Genomic DNA, 20,007 nt, shown 5'->3' with positions numbered 1-20,007 from the left:
GAGAACCGGATGGACAGACGGACCAAAAACACGATGCCTCTGACTGCTGGTTAAAATGACACCACAGGCTGTTCCTCTGTGGATTACAGTTTATGTCCTCAAGGTCAGGGAGCCACAATGTAACTTTGAAAAGTCCCGGTTTAGTCTGATGATCAGATTTTGGGTCTGATGAGACTGATAAAAACTCATCGGAGGGTGAAACAGGAGTTGATTTTTGCATGATGAGCTGGTGTGTGCGTTCTTCCTGGAGTTATTCACAAAGACGGATGCTTTGTGGTTTAGTTCACGTCATTGTTTCACTTCCTCTCTATCTCTGTCTTCATCTCTCTCCCACTCTGTCGTTCTCGCCGTGTAAACACAACTGATACGTTTGCGTTTCGATCAAGAAGTTTAGAGTTCGGTCGACGAGGCCAAAGAAGAAAAACAACAGCAATAAGAACATCATCTTCCTCACCAGGTCTTCTTTCTATTGTGGCCTCTTCTTCACCTTCTCTACTTCCTCCACCCACCGATCTCACACTCTCCACGTCGCTGGCGTCACATCGATGCAACGAGCTGCAGAGGAATCAGCGCTGAAGACGAAAAGCTGGAGCTGAGGAAGAGATAGAAGAGGAGGAGGAGGGAGAAACCGAAAACCGCCATGATTCACTCCAGTAAGTACCCGTGTTCATAAATGGGGTCCGAGGACAGAGATTTTGAGACGAGGGTGATGAGTTGAAACAAAACTTTCTTCTTTTCAAAACTGTGGCGGGACAAAAGCAGCATTCGAAGAATCGACCAAAACCAAAAGAAATGTGCGTAAAACGTGACGATTAGACGCCAGCATGAAGCCGAATCTGGGAAAACGTCGGCGTATGTAAGAAACGACAGAAGATCATCTTCTCTTCGTTCTTCCTGGCGTAGCTTCAAAAGTTACAAATATCTGAAGGTTTTTACATTTGTTGAACCCGAACTCTGCAGCAGTGCGTTGGTGGTTTGGCCTCAGACGTCGGTTCATCGTGTGACCAAACAAAACAATCACTCAACTGCGGTTCTTTCTACATTTTTAACACAGGATACAAGAGGTTGATGCCGACCGTGCGGATAACGTGGAAGTAGAGTTTGAAAGCTGCAGAGAGGCCGACGCACCTGTGCACAAAGCAACACCTCTGATCTGCTGAGTACCGAGAAACGTTTGGCAGCTAGGTTTCAGTTCTGTTTCACTCATTGGCACAAAGGTTCAGTTACCCAGAGAGGAAAATAAACTCAGACTCAGTCGAAAGTCGCCGTTTTTGTAGTAAAGCAACACGTCGCAATGACACGCTCATATTTGCTAATTAGCACTAATGCACAGATGGGAACGTCATTCGTTTTGCAGACATTTGGTCATAAACCAAAGTATTGAACAAATTGTAATTTTGACCTCATGGTGGCGCTGAAGGAAAAGTCTGAGGGTCATCAAAGTTGTTATGGTTCATCCTGAGGGGAACATGAATGGATGAGCTACGATTGTGTTGTCGAGGGTGAGAAACTCACCTGCTTTTGACGCGCTGCGTTCCAGGTGTCGTCTCTTGACAAACATGAGGAGGCGTGATGTCATGTTGGAGGACCCCGTTACCATGGCGCCACAATTCAGGTGATTTGTTGTTCTCTGGGTTTCAAAAGACGCCGAAACAGACAGGACACTGAAACATACTGACAAAGAGGGAAGAAGAAGAGCACAGACTAAATACAGCAGGGAGGGAAGGACAACGAGGGACAGGTGAAACTAATCAGGGGACGGGGACAACAATCATACAAAGGACAGGATACAAGAGGTGAGTCATTTCAAAATCAAACTTGAAGACTACGAAGTGGAAAAGAAGTCTGAACCAGAACCAGAACCTCAGAAGGTCCCAGTGGAACTCTGTGTTGACAGTCTGACTCTGGGGGACGAATTCACGGTGAGACAAAGAAAACCCACCTGGTGTCTCCTGATCTGACTTCTTCGGTCTTGAACAATGAAGCTCCGCCCCTCTTGAAACGTGAACGTCACTCAGAAACACCTCGCCCGGCTCATCGCTTCATCGCCGTAGACTTTCTGAAGAATTTTAAGGGTTTCTGTTGAACATTTACAGAGTTTGAGACCAAATCTGACATCGTCTGTGATCTTTGGACCCTCAGGAACCACTGCTTTATAAACAGCTATGATTCTGTAGTGGAAATCACTGCATTGGCTCAGAAACACTTGGCTGTAAGTGTCACAAATGTTCACGCAACAGCGTGTGGAACTCAGTGATGATGTCGCACAGATGTTGCTCTGCAGAAACATCACAGAAAGCGTGTTAATGGGATGTCGGTTCGCCACAAACCACCAGAAGAGTTCATCATTACCGTCAAAAGGATCGCATGCGCTGAGCATGATGGGATACTGAACAGTCACCTTTAAGTCACATGATGGTCGTCGCTTTGCAGACGTGTTCTTTTCTCTGAAACGCTCTGAACTCCCACCACACACACACACACACACACACACACACACACACACACACACACACACACACACACACACACACACACACACACACACACACACACACACACACACACCTGTTCATTTGCCCACAGAAAAACACACACAGCAATGCTGAGAAAATTACACACACACACACACACTGAGAAAATGACCCTCATACACACACACACACACACACACACACACACACACACACACACACACACACACACACACACACACACACACACACACACACACACACACACACACACACCTGTCTGTTCATTCGCCCACAGAAACGCACACACGGACCTACAGAGGTTCGTTCTGCAGAAAAGGAAACTACACTTCCTGACAAAGACCTCCTACTCAAAACCACAGAGACACAGTAAGAGCAAGTTTAACCAACAGAGACAAATTGTGATTATAACAGAGATCAAACTGCTCAGAAAAGTTATTCTCATTAAATAACTTTTGGATGGAGAAGCCTGACTCTGTCGCAGGTATAAAAAAAAAAACACAACACCTTTAAAGTGCACGAACTAACTTTCCTAGAGAACACGTCCTGACATCAGACATGAAGCCCGAAGTGTTGAACTGGTCCTTTAAATAATAAACCACTGCTTTAACGAGTGAATCTGGAGGACAGCCTGCTTTACTCCACTGGAGGACAAACTGTCAGGGCTGCAGCTCCAGTGTTTACACCTCGGACTGAATATTAAAGTATTCGTAGCTTCCGGGACTGAAAAATGAGGCGGAAGTGTCATAAACTGCAATACCACCGAGTGCCACCAGGTGCTGGCTTGATAAAAGCTTCTTAGACTCCTAAGTAACTTCTCTCGTGTAATAATAATTAAAAAAAAAAATTCACATCAGTTTTCTGGGCGTTAGAAATTTGTGCTTTTTGGGGAGGGGAGGGGGGGGGGCGTGTCTGTTTGATTGACAGGCCTGTGGTGCAGTTAAGTTACATCTATAAGTGGGCGCGGCGGTCACTTCTGGCTCCAAACCGCCCCAAACGAGCAAGATGACGCCGGCTAAAATCCAAATGTACGGCCTTCATGACGGACGTTCACCAAACCAGCGACGACGTCACTGCCGGTTGCTCCTCGGTGTTCACGCACTTTTACGGTAACTTCACTCTTCCTTGTCTCCTCCTCCAGATCACTCCATCCACTCCACCTGCTGCTGCTGCTGCTGCGCCGTCCAGACCAGGTACAGTACCGCAGGTTCTCGTACCCGCGAGTGCACCGAAATATAAAAAGGATTATCAGTAACTTGAATATTTGGTTGATTTCAGGGAGATCAGCACGCGCATGGAGCTGGAAGGCTCGCGCTCGCTGTGTTTCCAGGGCAGACGGTACCCGGGACGCGCCTGCCGGGTAGGACCGAGTGTGCGTCGGCGCGTCGACGTGCTCTTCGTTGCCGCGTGTTAATGTCTTCTGTCCGCGTCAGGTCGACAGGTCGAGGAAGAAGCTGCCCCTCCCTCCTCCCGAGGGCGAGGACGGAGAAGACGGGGGGCTGCTGAACGTCGTGGCCATGTACGACTTCACCGCCAAGGAGGACACCGACCTCACGCTCAAACAGGTACGCGCACGCACGAAAGACACGCACGCAGCGAGCAGCGCGGGTGTGTTGATGCGTTGTGTTGCGTCCACTAGGGGGAGGACTACATCATCCTGCACAAGCAGGACCAGCTGTGGTGGAGGGCGCAGGACAAACACGGGTACGTTGAGCTAAGACCGGACAAATCCTTCCAGCGGACGCCGTTTGGACTTGGAGCAAATATTAGTAACCAAAGCGCAGAAATCACCTGATTATGAATTGTTTTTCCTTCTATTGTGTTTCTATCAGGAACAAAGGCTTCATCCCCAGTAACTATGTGACAGAGAAAAATAGAATCGAGGCGAACTCGTGAGTCTTTTATCCTTTTTGACATTTTTTTTTTAAATGTTGTAACATAGGAATTATAAAAACTATTATTTTTGTTTCCGTTTGCTTGGAGGTGGTACTGCAAGAACATCACCAGGACTGAAGCCGAGCAGCTGCTGAGACAGGAGGTATGGACCTATCTGTCTGCCTCGATATTTACATTTAAACCCGTCTACATCTGAAAGAAACAGTGATAAACACTTTTTTATATTTGCTTTAAGTAGATCTGTAACAATTATTTCACTATTTGTATAATTGTGTACATGCCTCAGTTATTTTTCTGTGAAAAATGAGAAACTATTTCAACGGAATATCTTACGGTGTCGGGATAAAATAAGCAAAAATAATGACGTCACTTTGGGCTTTTTGGAAACGTGTGATTTTTCATCACTATTGAACTGATCATTGATTATTGAAAGAACGACTGTGTTTCCTGTTGTGCTCCAGGACAAAGAGGGTGGTTTCGTGGTGCGGGAGTCCAGTCAGCAGGGAGTGTACACCGTCTCCGTTTACACCAAGACGTTGGGGTAAATCACCACATGCAGCCTGGAGGTTCAGAAAAAGACACAACAGACAGTAAAAATACATCAACTGCTCACCTGGAAACTCTCCTCTTTGTGTTTGTGTGCAGCACCAACGGAGATATTCGGCATTACCAGATCAAAATAAGCGACGCCGGGGAATTCTTCCTGGCTGAAAAACACACCTTCAGCTCCATCCCTGACGTCATACACTACCACGAGCACAACGCAGCAGGTGCGTGAACACGTCGTCCGCGTCCGCAACGACAACAGCGCCGCGTGTGACGCTTCATTTCACGTCCTCCTGTAGGTCTGGTGACCCGGTTGCGGTACGCAGTCGGACCGATGGGAAGGTGTGTCCCCGCCACAGCAGGATTCAGCTCAGGTAAATAAACAAAACACCTTCATTTCATCCAAATCGACATCCAAAACAAATGTCTTGAAGTTTAAACTGTAGAATATAATACATGATGGTGTCGTTGGCTAAATTCCTGCCTTCTTATTAGTTTTCTACGAGTCCATCTGAAAATAGACCCGTCATTAAAAGACACTTTTCACTTAAAGACACTTCATATGCGGACGATATCTCTCTTTATATTTCAGCTCCTTTTTCTTTAAGTCCTCAGAAACTTCCAGTTTTAAATGACATTTTTACCTTCAGAAATAATTCATTTAAGATCTTTATAATGGCAAAAACAACCTGTCATTAAAAGCTTCAGGAGGTCCCGACAGCTTCAAGCAAGTTTCAAGTCACGATATTGAATGCGTAGTAAATGATGCTTAAAGAAACCTTTAGACGGATCTCTCTCTTTCTCCATTTACTCTACACCTCCTTTCCTTCTCCTCCCTCTGTTCTTCCTCTTCTCGTCTCCTTCCTCCAGAAAAGTGGGAGATCAACCCCGGTGAGCTGACCTTCATGAAGGAGCTGGGCAGCGGCCAGTTCGGTGTGGTGAGGCTCGGCAAGTGGAGGGCTCAGCAACGAGTGGCCATCAAGGCCATCAGGGAGGGGGCCATGTACGAGGAGGACTTCATCGAGGAGGCCAAGGTCATGATGTAAGGACGGAGGGAGGCTGAAGGAGAGGACAGGTGAGGGAGCAGAGAAAGACCTCCTTCTAACCACCGTGTGCTTGCCGTCTCTCCAGGAGGTTGTGCCACCTGAAGCTGGTGCAGCTGTACGGCGTTTGCTTGCAGCAGCGCCCCCTTCTGATCGTGGCCGAGTTCATGGAGAACGGCTGCCTGCTGAACTTCCTGCGGCAGAGGGGCGGAGCTCTGACGGAGGCGTGGCTTCTGTCCATGTGTCAGGACGTCTGCGAGGGGATGGAGTACCTGGAGGGTCACAGCTTCATCCACAGAGACCTGGTGAGACGCCAGAACATCTGTTATCTCCAGGCAACGCAAAGTGACCTGCTTCTTCCTGTTTCCTGTAATCCACAACTTAAAAGTTTGATGACCCACCACCTTGACAGCTGAATTCAGCTTAAACCAACATAAATAATAGTTTGAATTTAACAGCGTAGAAAAATGTAACACCAGATAAAGTAGTGCGGCGAGAAGCTAACCGGCCGAGCTCAAACTGCAGCGTTTGATTTGATGTGGTAAAGTGTCTTTACATGTTCAAATGAATATATTTAAAGATAAAACTTGAGTCCAGTCGTTGAGTAAATACATTTTAAAACCGTATCAACCAAGTGAAAATAGTTCATCTTTCTCTTCTGGATATTTCCCTCTTGTCCAGGCAGCCAGGAACTGTCTGGTTAACGAGCACAACGTGGTGAAGGTCTGCGACTTCGGAATGACCAGGTAGGCCTACGACTGGCAGGTGGTTAGCGTAGCTTAGCATAACGACTGGAAACAAACTAGAATTTGTTACCTCAGCAATTTTCTAAATAACACCATCTATGCTGTGTAACTTCTACAAAAATCACCTGTACGGATTTCGTTTGTGTTTCCAGATACGTTCTTGACAACCAGTACACCAGTTCCAGCGGCGCCAAGTTCCCAGTGAAGTGGTCTCCACCTGAAGTTCTCCACTACAGTAAATACAGCAGCAAGTCGGACGTCTGGTCCTTCGGTGAGGAACCACGGACTGTGTTTGTGTCCTACGTCCTCACACGTCTTTCGTGCGAGTGTTTTAAAAGTGAAGCGCCCTCTAGCGGTCGCATTAATGACGACGACGCGGTGTCTCGGAGAAGGTGCGCAGTTTGTCCTTGTCAGGGAGAGGAGGGTTCGGTTTCAACGGCTGCTTGCTTTTCCATTTTAAAGCCGCATTTACCGTTGCTATGACGATGGCGGTTGCAGAGCTTAAAGGGAGTCGTAGCTATAACGCACAACAGGTTTCAGGTGATCATTTGAATTTAAACCATCATCTTTCCTTAATCAGGTTTTTTTTTGTGTGTTTAAAAGTAACCAAGAGAGCCAATTCTCACAAAAACCTCCCGTGGGTCGTGTTTGCGGGTCGGATCAGTTCATCTACGTGGTCGTCTGGGTTGGAGGACCTGGTGACTCCGTCAGAAACAGAAATACTCGTACCAGAAGTCCACATAGCAGTGAGGGTACTGGGTGTGACCAATGCAGTAGACGAGAAGCAAACAAAAACTCACCAACAGCTGGACGTACAGCAGCTGAGAGATCGTTTTAAAACGTTCAAATCTTTTGCTTATTACTCCGGTTAAATCTAAATCTAACCCTCCCGGTAGTGTTGACATTCATGACGTGTACGTGTTGCCGTGCAGGCGTGGTGATGTGGGAGATCTACTCGGAGGGCCGGATTCCGTTCGAAAACCGCTCCAACCAGGAAGTAGTCAACGACATCACGAGGGGGATCCGGCTGTACCGACCGCACCGCGCCTCACAACCGCTCTACGCCATCATGTACCGCTGCTGGCACGAGGTACCCAACCACTCATTCACTCATTCATTCACTCGCTCATTCATTCACTCACTCATTCACTCACTCATTTATTAATTCATTCATTCACTCATTCACTCATTCATTCATTCACTCATTGATTCATTCATTCATTCACTCATTCACTCATTCATTCACTCACTCACCCATTCATTTATTCATTCACTCATTCACTCACTCATTCACTCATTCACTCATTCATTCACTCATTCACTCACTCATTTATTCATTCATTCACTCACTCACTCACTCAGTGAGCAATTGTAGACTTTAGACCACAGAAAATTCAATCATTTTTATATCAGACAAATAAAATGTCAAATATAGGTTAAAATAAAATTGAAATGCTTTCCTCTGTTTCTGAATACACTTTGAAGAAGACTACAAAGTGTGGCTGAAAGCATCAGAAACACTTGGAAGTAAATGAATCTTGTGATGTGAATTTTCTAGGTTTACTTCACCCATTTAATTAAATGTTTCTTTGAATGCAGCATGTTCCTGGTCGATCACACCTTTTTATTAACCACTGCATCACATCCTCGTCCTTCTCTTCTTCCTCCTTTTCCCCTCAACCTCTTCTGTACTTCTACTTCCTCTTCTTCGGTGGTGGTGAAGAAGCCTCACGGTCGTCCGTCGTTCTCCGAGCTCCTGGAGGAAATCAGAAAACTGGCAGAAAATCCAGATTAACTCACGTTGCATCTCCAAACAGTTTTTTTTTTTTACTGTTGTGATGAATGTACACATTCTGTATGTAGTCATTGTAAATACATATTTTTTCATTAAAAACGTTTTTCTTCAACGATGTGATGCTTCAAATGATCTTGTAATTTATTTTTTCCACCACAGAAATGTGTCTGTTTGTAATGTGTAGTGCCGCCCGAGGGCTCGAAGATCACGGCCATCCCATATTGATTTCCAGTGTTGTTCCTTGTGTACAGTGATTTCGCAGAGTGGTGAACTCCTCCCCATCTTTACTGCTGAGAGACTCTGGGCTGCTTCTTTTTTTTTTTTTTTTAATACCCAATCATGTAATATAAACATTTTGGTGGTGGATCACGTGCCTAAAATAAAGATTACAACAAGGCAGCAGAGGGAAAATTATACAATGCAGCAAAGGTGATACGAGGTGGAGGCCGAGAGCTTCGGTTCGTGTTGCCTCTCCATGTTCAGCTGTTCATGAAAATACACTCATATAGGCTATTTTTGTTGGCGAGAAAGTTTTTTTTTTTTTTTTTATCAAATAAATGAAATTTGGGATTTTTTTTTTTTTTTTTTTTTTTAATGAATGTATCAAGTTAGAACAACTAGTCCAATTAACCGAGTCGGCATCAGATAAACAAATGAGAAATGCATACAAAATTTACAAAAATGCCTAATACTGCATATGCACTCTGGTGTTTAATGGTCATATTAACAAATTAAATAGGTTAGTTCTTATCCCTTACACATTTTCATTACAGCAGCAAATTAACATGGCTAATTTTACATTACATTGTGCTGCAATATTGCAATTCATGATTTAAATAAATGAAAAAGGAGCTTTCAGTTTGTTGATTTGGTGTTGGGACTCATCTTTTAGCTCAAAATAATAACAATGAATGTTTAAAAAACGTTTTCCAAATCTGCACCCTAAAAGTTTAACAAACAACCGGAAGTTAATTAAAGTGTCATAAACACATTTACAATACACATAATTTTTGAATTCGTGTCAGTGTAATTTAAAATTCTAAAGATGACATTGTCACTAATGTCCGTCGTAAATAAACGTTCATAAACCCGTTTAGAAATCGTCGAAAATAAAGACGCTTCAGAACCTGCCCGAGAATTATCAGGATTTTACGTTTTCTTCAGTCTTAAAGTTGTTCACTGATATTTTTCAGAATATTAAATGATACACAGTTAAATAAGAAATGTTAATAGTTAATTCGGCTGAATTAAATTGACAAAATATTAAGAAATGTATGCTTAAATAGATAATAAATGTATCTACAGAAACCTCCCCTTAAAATCAACAGCTGGCGGGGGGCGTTACTATGGGAACGTGTTGGGTGACAGACGCAGAAGTCGGGTTGTCTTCTCCGGTAACCGCGACACGTTACACTCGCACACACACACACACACACACACACACACACACACACACACACACACACACACACACACACACACACACACACACACACACACACACACACACACACACACACACAGAAGACGTTACTCCAGTGTTTACGGTGATACCGGGAGTTCACCGCGCAGATTAAAGCGATAACAGGAGATCCCTGTCAGGTCGGTGTGTTGTTGTTGTTGTTGTGCTGTTTCTGTAACTCAGAAGACTGTTTGTAATGTTTTTGAATCTCTGTTAAATTTCTAATAATGCAAACTACCATCCTGCAGCTCTTTAGATACTCACAATGGATATTCCTGTATCAATAATAATGGCACAGAGGCCATTGACTACTTCTTATCACTTTATAGGCAATTTATGAAAGATAGTCACATTACAATTTAAGATTATTGCATACTAAAGATATGAAATGTTTAATAAAGTAAATTCAACTACACAGCAGTGAAACGATTAGCTGACAACTTGTCGACTGACAGAAACTTTTCAAAATGAGGATTTTCTCTTTAAATTATTTAAGTTTTAATGTAAATGTATTAACTTTGTTTTAATCATTTAGAGATTTAGAAGTTTGTTTGTCAAGATTTTTCCAGTCAATCAATTAATTGACAAAAATAATCAACACATTTTTTGTTGTTGTTTTCATTTCTGTATTTTTTCCTTGTTTCACTTCTTTTTTTTTCTGTTAATTTTTGTTTATTTTTAGAAATTATGTTTCAGTTTTATTTACGTTGTACTTCTGTTTTTTGTTTGTCTTTGTTTACCTTCCAATTTGTACACAAATAGTTTGAGTAACATGAGGTGTGTCTTCGTGTCCCTCTAGTTTAGGAGTGTGATGGAGCGTTACGAGTCTCTGGGTCCGGTCGGGGAGGGAAGTTACGGCACCGTGCTCAAGTGCCGTCACCGGGACTCCGGCCGACTCGTCGCCATCAAGAAATTCATGGACTCCGACGATGACAAGATGGTGAAGAAGATCGCCCTGAGGGAGATCAAGCTGCTCAGGGTACCCGTCAATCAATTCAACAGCCAACCAATCAATCAATGAGTGGCCGACATCGGGAGGCCTGTATGAGGCTGAAACCTGAGTGAAGCCAAACACAGACGCAGCCTGTCAATCACAAGACAAACGAACCCAAAAACAACTCCGTGTCAGATTCTAACATTGAGTCATTATGAGAGATCCTATTGAGATTGTTACAGTCTGACTCTCGTTATTGGAAGAGGATGAACTAATTTGAGAGAGAAATACAGACTGGATATAAAAGTGTTCGTAGCTTCAGGTCTGTAAAATGGTTCTGATCCAGAAGTGTGTTCAGCTGCAATACCAGCGAGTGCCACTAGAGGTCGGCTCCAAAAAGCCTCCGGCTCCATAGACTCCCATTCAACTTCTCTCATCAAATCCAAAGTGAATAAAATGTGTCCATCAGTTATCTCGGTGTGTATCTCGGTGTAGGCATAGTGTCCTTGGGTTTCCAATCAGATCAGTCAGATCCACCGCTCGCTCCTCCCCCAGCTCGTCCACATATGGTCACTTCCGCCTCCAAACCGCTCCGAACTAGTAAGAAGGCCAGGCCTTGTTGGGAGCTGTCGCTCAGGAGTGGTCCGCAAAAGTGGCAAACTGTGAACCAGCGACAGGGTATTGGTGGATGTGCAGGAACAAGTCTGATCCTTTCAGAATTTACAGGATCTGCCGGTGACGTCTTGGTGCCTGATACCAGTCAGGGTGCTTTTGTCCAGGCATGGCCAGTTCACAGCTGTTTTGGTGGACCAACAGGACATTAGGAAGGGGTGGTCGTAGTGTTTTTGACGATCACAGTATGTAAGCAATTCCAACTTTCAAATTCACAAACACTCATCTTTTTAACCACACAGCAACTGCGTCACGACAACCTGGTGAACCTCCTCGAGGTGTGGAAGCGTCGTCGCCGCTGGTATCTGGTCTTTGAGTTCGTGGACCGGACGCTTCTGGATGAGCTGGAGCAAAACCCGAACGGACTGGACATGGGCACCAGCCGGCAGCACCTGTTCCAGATCCTGAGGGCGGCTGCCTTCTGCCACCACCAAAATGTGAGGATAAATGATTAAACTCTCTCAAACACCCAAATTGGTTTCAGACATTCGAGCCTATATCAGATCCGGACAAACGGCCCGACCACCGGAACCGGTCGCCGAGTGCCGAGTGGTCGCCGAGTGGTCGCCGAGTGGTCCGCACTTCAGACTGGCCGAGCGAACGCAAATTCGAGCAGTTTATCCAGACTATTGTCACGGCGAAGAAAACTGAAGCTGTGAGCAATAGTCTGGCGGAGTCAGGCTATTTATGTTGTCCATCATTACACACAGTCTATAGTGAGCTGACAGTGAGCCTTGGTTGGGGAACAATCTGGCATCAAATAAAAACACAAAATGGTTTGTCAGACACAAAAAGAAAAGAAACACCTGTCGTGTTTATTACTGTTATTCTGTCATTCTCTTCCTTCTCAGATTATCCATCGTGACATCAAACCAGAGAACGTCCTCATCTCTCAGGGGGGCGTGGTCAAGCTGTGTGATTTCGGATTTGCCCGCACCGTGGCATCGCCCGCCGAGGGCGGGGCTTACACCGACTACGTAGCTACACGATGGTACAGAGCACCCGAACTGCTGGTGGGAGACATCAAGTACGGCAAGTAAGTATGTGTGGAGATGGGAGGATGTCACCTGTAGGTTGACTGTTGATCAAAATGTTGACAGGTGTGTGTGTGTGTGTGTGTGTGTGTGTGTGTGTGTGTGTGTGTGTGTGTGTGTGTGTGTGTGTGTGTGTGTGTGTGTAGACCGGTAGATGTTTGGGCTCTAGGTTGTCTGTTAATAGAGATGTTAACAGGTCAGCCTCTGTTTCCCGGAGACTCTGACCTCGACCAAATATATCACATCGTCAGGTGCTTCGGTGAGCGCGTCGCACCACATTAGCAAGCTGTCGTTTCCCTCCGCCACACTAACCGCGCTCTCCTCGTCTCTGCTGCAGGTAACCTGACGAGTCATCATCAAGAGTTGTTCTACAGAAATCCCGTCTTTTCTGGGGTCAGACTGCCTGAATGTTGCAGCAGAGTCTCGCTGCAGCAGCGCTTCCCCACGATCACACCCACCGCCCTGGATCTGGCACAGGTTCAGTTCAACTTAGATAATTAACTTGTCACTACACAAACATGGAAAAGAGCCTTGTAACTATTTTAGCACATCATCTTCAATAGATTATCTCAGATGTACCAATCTACGGAGCAAACATGATGAACAGCATTGGAGAGTATAAAAAAAATAATCTTTAAAATTACAATCAAGCAACCATCAGACAATCTGTGGAAATCTCAGGCTCCACGACTAGTTTTGTTTAGTTCATTTTGTGTCACCATTTTTTGTCCCTTTCAAACTCTAATGCTTCTGTGTTGTCTCTTAGAGGTGTCTAGAGATGGACCCAGAAAGACGAGCTCACTGTTCACAGCTGCTGGAGCATCCTCTCTTCATACAAGACTCTTTCCACATCAGGTACATCTTTGTGTTTTACATTTGGACAAATACCATCAATACAAAAGTACTACAGATTCATTCCCCGAAGCTTATTGTGACTAAATTAACCTACTGCATCCTTTCCTGTATCTTTACAGATTTTTGGATGAGCTGAATGTTAAGATCCAAAAAGACCACAGAGAAAACTCCACCTTTCCCAAAATAACCAAAACCCCAAGACAAGAAAGGGATGAAGGGGATGAGAAAAGCCGCAGAGGCAAGGACAAGAAACAACCCGAAGACATGGATGTGAAGGTCAACAAAGAGAAGCCGGAGAAAACAAAAGGGAAACAAGCTTCGAAGTTGTCGAAAGCCATTCGCGATACCTCCGAACCTTTGACGTCCACCAAACAATCCAAAACATTAGGCAACAAGGTTATCAATAATGCAGCACAATCTTCCATGGCCATGAAAAGTAAACCAGGAAAAGCCACTGGTGCAGAGGGGAGGAAGGAGTCAGAGATTTCTAAGGTTACTAAAACCTTTACTTTGGATTCATCAGAGGCTACAAAGACTGCAACAAGCCTGAAGGACAAAAACACAGTGGCAGCAAAACCTAAACATGAGAAAGTTGTGTGTCCAGAACCAAGTGAAGACTCTCTGAAGAGTATAAAAGACAAAGAGTGTAGTGACTCAGACGACACTGTGCCAAGTGCTGATAACAAAAGCATCGTGGAGATCCAGAGATCGTCTAAAACAGACAACACAAACCCCAAAGTGCTCAAATTGTCTAAAAATGTAACCGCCAGCCATCCAAAGTTGAGTTGTTTGGAATCAGCTGTTGATCGGACAGACACCAGCTTGGCAATTAAATCGAATCAGCTGTCGAGCAATAATCACAGTGAGGTCGTTACCCCAAGTATCCGTTCTGTCACCGAGATCAGTGCGACTTCACCCCATCAGGCCAAACGATCCACAGCTGACACGGAACAAAGAAGGACTTCTGAATGCTCAAAAGTCTCAAACTCAAACAAAATGAACAAGAACCCTTCATCTTTGCCCGGCAGTCCTTCAAAGACTCTGACCTCAGATCTTTCAACACAGTCCGTCATGGCTTTTAAAGAGACCAAAGGAGTCTCAAATCCGAAGCCGTCCAAAACCGGCTCGACTTCCAAAGGACTCCCAAAAGACAGGGAACTTACAGAGGACATCAAGGACGATCATGGATGCCTGAAGATGAGCCCGGTGACCGAAACGGCAGCTAACCACATTCAGATCACCCGTGCTTCAGGTGGAGATAACATGGAGAGTCCTGACTCTTCGGAGGCCTCCTGCCTACGTCAGCAGAGCGCTTCCAAGTTTAAGATCACCACAGACGCCAGAACGACTTCGACCTCCACGCCGAATGAAAACACATCAGTAGGGACCACAATTCTGGAAACTTTAAAAGTCTCTGATAAGGAGAACCGAGAGGATTTAGCTTTTTCTGTGCCCATTAATAAAACAGCCAAGTCTTCAGTACATCTTACTTTGAAGGCTTCTGGAAGCCAATGCAACGAGAGGAACAACAGCGGTGACTTGGAGTCCGATGTAAAGTCCTTGAAAGCCCCTCAGCCCGAGTCTTTGGTTGGAGGACCTAAAACGAAGCCCGGATCTTTTAGTAACCACATGAGATCCTCAGTGACCCCAAAGACTCAGAAAACTACATTTGCCACCGATGCAAGGAAGAAAAGTGACAACCTCGACAGAAATGACACCACAAATACATCAACTGTCACAGATTTGACTTCCATCACGTGTACGGCTACTCCGGATCACAAAGCTTCGACTAGAAGCTCCGTGCGTCACAACGTGGATGCGGCAGAACTTATCGAGCTTGATTACAGCGTTCCTCATCCCTCCCCACCTCCACCTCCTCCTCCTCCTCCTCCTCCACCGCCCTCTTCCACTCCTCTCCTCCTCCCTTCCTCCTCCACAGCTCTTAATCCTGTCTTCTCTGCCGTCAGTACCAACTACCCAGCCGCCGGCGATCACCTTACCCAAGGGACTGGTTTTCATCCTGGGAGCCACAGGTACGAGTTTAACATTTAGATCCAACTGGAAATTCATTTCAGCTGAAAAGCTATGAAAGACTATATTTTAACATCCACGCAAGAACAAGACACTTGGTGTCAAGAACAACTCCAAAGATCTTGGTAACATCCTTAAGCCCAATAATAAGAGTGAATTTCTGTTTTGTGGCCTTGTATTTATTCAGTCTACAGTGTGTTCGTGTCACCTAATTCTGGACACAGATCATCATTTTCATAGAAGTCAACACAGAAGCTGCAGAAAAATGTTTCTTGAAGAAGTATTGCAATTTGGAGTTGAAACTCAGTGTTCTGAAAACAGGTTGCTAGCTATGTAGGAAATTGAAATCCCTGTTCCTAATTTTGACTATAAAACTGAATATATGTTTCAACCGGGGAAAGCGGTCGTTTTCTTTTCTGAATTAACGAACACATCTGAGATGTAGTCTTTGAATCAGAGGTCTGGAAGCAGCACCGTCACGAACCATCTAAGGAACAGACAAACCAGCTCTCTATGGCTACCTTGAAGGTTTGTAAACTGATGGCGTGCCTTCTGCTAACTGCGTTTTAGAAAGTCACGTAGTTTCTATATTTTAAGCTCAAACCAGTAAACACAGAAAAAAATAACCCTGAACTCGGCCTGAATTTATTTGGCCTGTTTGGTTTCCTTGGATCCTGGTTGAGTTTTGGATCCGTAACTCTGCAGCACACTCTGGTTTGAGTCTTGTTAATCGACCTTTCCATTGTGTGAATTGTGGTACAATGCTTTATGTTGTGCGTTTTACAGATGTGTCGACAAGCCGGGACATCACGGTGGAGTTTACGGTCGACAGGCCCGACAGTTTGTGTCGAGCCATACTGCCGGATCGTTCTCCTTTCAGGTAACGATGTCCGCCGGTGTTTGAGTGGAGAACTTTATCCTCGAAGTAACTTCTATCTGCCCTTTCAGCCTTCAGAGAAGAGTCTGATCTGCGAGCGCCCCTTCCTGTCCGACCGCGGTAACCTTGGTAACGGCAGCGGCGTCGCATTGACCAAAAATAAATCGCACGTCCATTTCCCAAATCTGAGAAGCTCAGTGCTGCCGGAGCTCAGAGGAAGAGAAGGTAAGCAAATCTCTCCAACAGCGATGGCACGACCCAACACACAAACTAAACACAGATCCACACCGCGAGGTTCGAAACGCTGTCGTTGTTTCTGGGCCGTCACTCCCAAACACAAATTCTAGACTCACAACAATCACAAAGTAAATGAAGTGATAATTCATGTCATGTCTTCTCAGGCAAACACAACAAAGTCACTACCAAGGATCGGAGGAAAGAAAAGCAGCCAGCATCCTGCAGTCCGCCGGCAGAACCACAGCAGCGTGGACTCAACAGCACCGACACATACTCACCAAAACCAACGCCGTGATGTGCTGCTGAGTCTCTTTCTGACCTCGTGAATTCACATTCTTAGATTTTGCTGATCGTTATTTCCTTGCTGAGGTCAACAAAACGGAACGTAAATATGACCAAATGTTGATTTGACCAAATTCATGTAAACAACCAAATTTACACATGGTTATTTATCAAATGTAAGACCAAATAATAATGTAAATAAATCAAATAAGCAATAACCTTTGAACATCTTCAGTCGTTTTTTTTCTCTTAGACAATAATCAGACTGTTCATTAATGACAGTTTAACATTTTTAGCCTCGTTTTATTATGCTACACCTTTTTAGAGCTACAATTACTGTCGGCCATTTATTTGTACATACAGTTTGAATTTCTGCTTGTAAAAATAAGCATATTAAATGCAATTGTTTTATTTGGATATTGTAAAGAAACAATAAAAAAAAAGCTGTTTTGGCGAGCACAGCTAAGCTAACCGCTTCGCTAACAGCTGTAAACTAACATGCAGACTTTCTTTCCTTTTAATCCTTTTAATCCTTTTAATCCTGATATTCCAGGAAAAATTAGCCAAAGCTTAGAGAAACACCATACTCACATTACAATCATTTACTTGTTATAAATTAAGTGGTAGTGTTTGATAGGAAAACGCTTAGCTACACATTTTAAAACAAAAACGAAAATCTATGTCTGCAGTTCAGGTTTTAGGACTCGTCACTCGTCACTCGAGTCCTCTGAAGAAAACGAACCTACTTTCCTCCCCATTGGCTGAAAGTCCGCCACGCGCCCTCTGCTATTGGCCAGAAGGTAGTGAAGGAGGCGGACAACATGGTTGGAGTGCCTGTCAGTGATTGGTCTTCCCCCAGTTGGCTGCGTCCTGATTGGTGTTCCAGTGTCTTTGGGTTCTGGTTTCCTTGGTAACGTCTGGACGGCTGGCTTTTTGGTTGTAGCGACTGTTTGCTGTAAAATTACAAGTTTATATGTGTTTCAGTTTGAATCATCTTAAAGAGTTAAAGAGACCCTTGAAGTGTCAGTGACTTCAGAGCTTTCTCTAAAAACTGAGAAGCAACAATCTGATCTGCTGCTATCGGGAAAAAAATACCCATCGGCAGCAACACCGGCCTAAAGCACACGTACCGTCCTGGTGATGGGTGTGGTTGTGGTTGCTGCGGGGGGGGTGGTGGTGGTGGTTGGTGTCGGGATGATGAAGATCCTGCAGGTGTCGTCCACAGCAGAACCATCGATCTCTGGAACCTCAAAACTCGACAGATCGGAGTCGGATGGAGCTAACGGAGAGAAGTCAGAGGATGTGAATGAACTTCAGTCAGGAGTTCCCACCTGGTGACATCACTGTGGATCTGAGGTGCGTCAACGCAACCTCATTTCTGAACAACAGACAATCATAAACTGGGATTTTTCCCTCGACCAGCCGAGACGTTTCGTAGATTTTAACGGTGCTACAGGACTTCGGAAATCAGGACTTTTAAAACGAGTTCAAAGTTTCTAAACGACCTCTTAAACATTAGTTATAATAATTAAATTATTAGAAAAACCATTAGATGTGAAAAATTGTATCTTTATAATTTGGCATTTGTTGTTATATCTTCAACACTTTACAGACTAAGATCATAATAATAATCCCTCCGTAGTGTCACAGTCACCTTTTAAAAAGCTGGTTTGTTTGGTCTGTTTTCGTGGCGCTGACCAGTGAACCTCTTCGTCATCCGTGCCGAGGTCAACAGGGCTGTTTGTATGAAGGTGTCTGTGCTGCTATCTGATCTCTCAGGCTTTGTTGCATATTTCATGATTACAGGTCTAAGGCGTGTTTTTCTTTTGTCTTTTGTTCGCTGCAAAGCAACACGCTTAAAACAAGAGCCGGTCCAATTACAACACCTGCAAGCAATCTCGCACAACACCTCGTCTGCAGACACCTGTCATACTTCTGGTGATCTACATTCTTCAGATTAAGATGAATATATATTTGTACTCACCGCGGTTAAAGTCGACGCTCTGAACTCGGAGGAACCAGAGGAGGAACATGACGGACAGAGTTGTCAAACTGCAAGACATGTCGACCGATGAAGAAAAACAACAAATGAGGAAAAAGAGGTGTGAAATTAGAGACGAGTGGGAGAAAGAAGAAGAAGGTGATGAAGAGTAAGAGAGGCGGGAAGGAGTGAAGAGGAAGGAGGACAAATATAAGGAACACATGGATGATGTCTAGACTGTAAAGTTTAGTCAGAGCTGCTCTGACAGTTTGTGGTTCTGAGTTGCAAAAGAAGGAAAACTCTGTTAATCTTCGCTGCTTTTGTTTTTTAAAGGAGCGACATCAAGTGACGCCCTTCTTCACAGCAACACGTTTCCATGACTGGAAAGGATTTCTTTTGCTTTTATTTCTTTCACTCTTTAGTCATTTTTTTTTCCAAATATAATTTAAACCGAGTGTGGCTGGCAACGTTGGCTGTTTGCTTTCACAGCTTTTCTCACGTTTACATCAGGTGCTAACAAAGAGATCTGGAGTTTCCCTGACTGGTTTTTAAATCCTCCTTACCGTCTTACTGAACCTCAGAACAGCATCTTGTGTAATTTCATTCAAGCCCAGATTTAAGGGCATTAAAACATGACGTTTTTTGTTTGATCTACAGAGATAATTTCCCCAAAACATCGTGTTTATTTAGTATGATGCAAAGAGAAATCACCACCTCTGTTATGGTTCAGTTTGTCTAGACTTCAGTTATTTAAAAGACAAAACCATGATGTCAACAAAATTAACCAATTCGTAATTTTGAGGTAATGTTTTGGTTTATTAGCATTTTAATTCTGCTTTATACTCGAACGTTAACAAAGAAACGATGGTGTACTATTACAGACTGAGCTAAGAAGATTTGACCACCTTTACCAGCTTCAGCATTAAAGCGATGTGTACAATAATGCATCAATAATAATATTTGCATTATGTAATATTCCAAAATGAGCAATTCTGCATAATCAGTGCTTTTGATGCTCATATTGATGTATTTTTACTCGTAACCGTGCTCATACACTTTTGTTTTGCTAGTTTCAACCAATCGAGTGAATTGTAAAAAAACACAAAGGTGTCAAAATAAAA

The 20,007-nt window shown here is 44.2% G+C and overlaps 2 protein-coding genes across 4 annotated transcripts; both read left to right on the top strand.

Annotated features, from left to right (window-relative positions):
* The first annotated feature begins 349 nt into the window (after positions 1-349).
* On the top strand, positions 350-9,055 carry txk (TXK tyrosine kinase). Of its 3 annotated transcripts, XM_069718022.1 has the most exons (17): positions 350-653; positions 1,541-1,615; positions 3,637-3,688; positions 3,774-3,855; positions 3,929-4,060; positions 4,135-4,199; positions 4,328-4,387; positions 4,479-4,533; positions 4,853-4,932; positions 5,037-5,161; positions 5,237-5,311; positions 5,808-5,979; positions 6,069-6,285; positions 6,662-6,726; positions 6,879-6,997; positions 7,659-7,816; positions 8,450-9,055. In XM_069718022.1, exons 2-17 carry the CDS (start codon positions 1,573-1,575, stop codon positions 8,519-8,521), a joined length of 1,572 nt encoding a protein of 523 aa, XP_069574123.1. In that variant the 5' UTR covers positions 350-653; positions 1,541-1,572; the 3' UTR covers positions 8,522-9,055. The 3 variants fall into 3 exon arrangements, with proteins under 3 accessions (XP_069574123.1, XP_069574124.1, XP_069574125.1); XM_069718023.1 differs by lacking the exon at positions 1,541-1,615; XM_069718024.1 differs by lacking the exon at positions 350-653 and having other exon boundaries at positions 1,598-1,615; positions 3,937-4,060.
* A 1,739-nt stretch (positions 9,056-10,794) lies between these two features.
* On the top strand, positions 10,795-16,918 carry LOC138632440 (cyclin-dependent kinase-like 5). Its single transcript, XM_069718007.1, has 10 exons — positions 10,795-10,962; positions 11,832-12,026; positions 12,441-12,625; positions 12,770-12,882; positions 12,961-13,100; positions 13,390-13,478; positions 13,598-15,511; positions 16,296-16,389; positions 16,458-16,611; positions 16,788-16,918. The coding sequence occupies exons 1-10, from the start codon at positions 10,795-10,797 to the stop codon at positions 16,916-16,918; spliced, it is 3,183 nt and encodes a 1,060-aa protein (XP_069574108.1).
* Positions 16,919-20,007: the final 3,089 nt, after the last annotated feature.

The sequence above is a fragment of the Brachyistius frenatus genome, unplaced genomic scaffold (assembly GCF_029030835.1).
Source record: "Brachyistius frenatus isolate BFR_SWC_R1_liver_20210118 unplaced genomic scaffold, ASM2903083v1 Contig_184, whole genome shotgun sequence".
Lineage (NCBI taxonomy): Eukaryota > Metazoa > Chordata > Actinopteri > Embiotocidae > Brachyistius > Brachyistius frenatus.
Note: the sequence above shows the minus strand (reverse complement) of the source record. Positions and strands in the feature narration are given on the sequence as shown.

Bases quoted from the DNA above. Each gene is read 5' to 3' on its own strand.
- txk (XM_069718022.1), top strand. From the start codon at position 1,573: ATGTCATGTTGGAGGACCCCGTTACCATGGCGCCACAATTCAG. The intron at 4,061-4,134 runs GTACGCGCACGC...TGCGTCCACTAG, and splicing joins CCGACCTCACGCTCAAACAG to GGGGAGGACTACATCATCCT. The intron at 6,727-6,878 runs GTAGGCCTACGA...TTGTGTTTCCAG, and splicing joins TGCGACTTCGGAATGACCAG to ATACGTTCTTGACAACCAGT.
- LOC138632440 (XM_069718007.1), top strand. From the start codon at position 10,795: ATGGAGCGTTACGAGTCTCTGGGTCCGGTCGGGGAGGGAAGTTACGGC. The intron at 12,626-12,769 runs GTAAGTATGTGT...GTGTGTGTGTAG, and splicing joins GGAGACATCAAGTACGGCAA to ACCGGTAGATGTTTGGGCTC. The intron at 13,479-13,597 runs GTACATCTTTGT...GTATCTTTACAG, and splicing joins CAAGACTCTTTCCACATCAG to ATTTTTGGATGAGCTGAATG.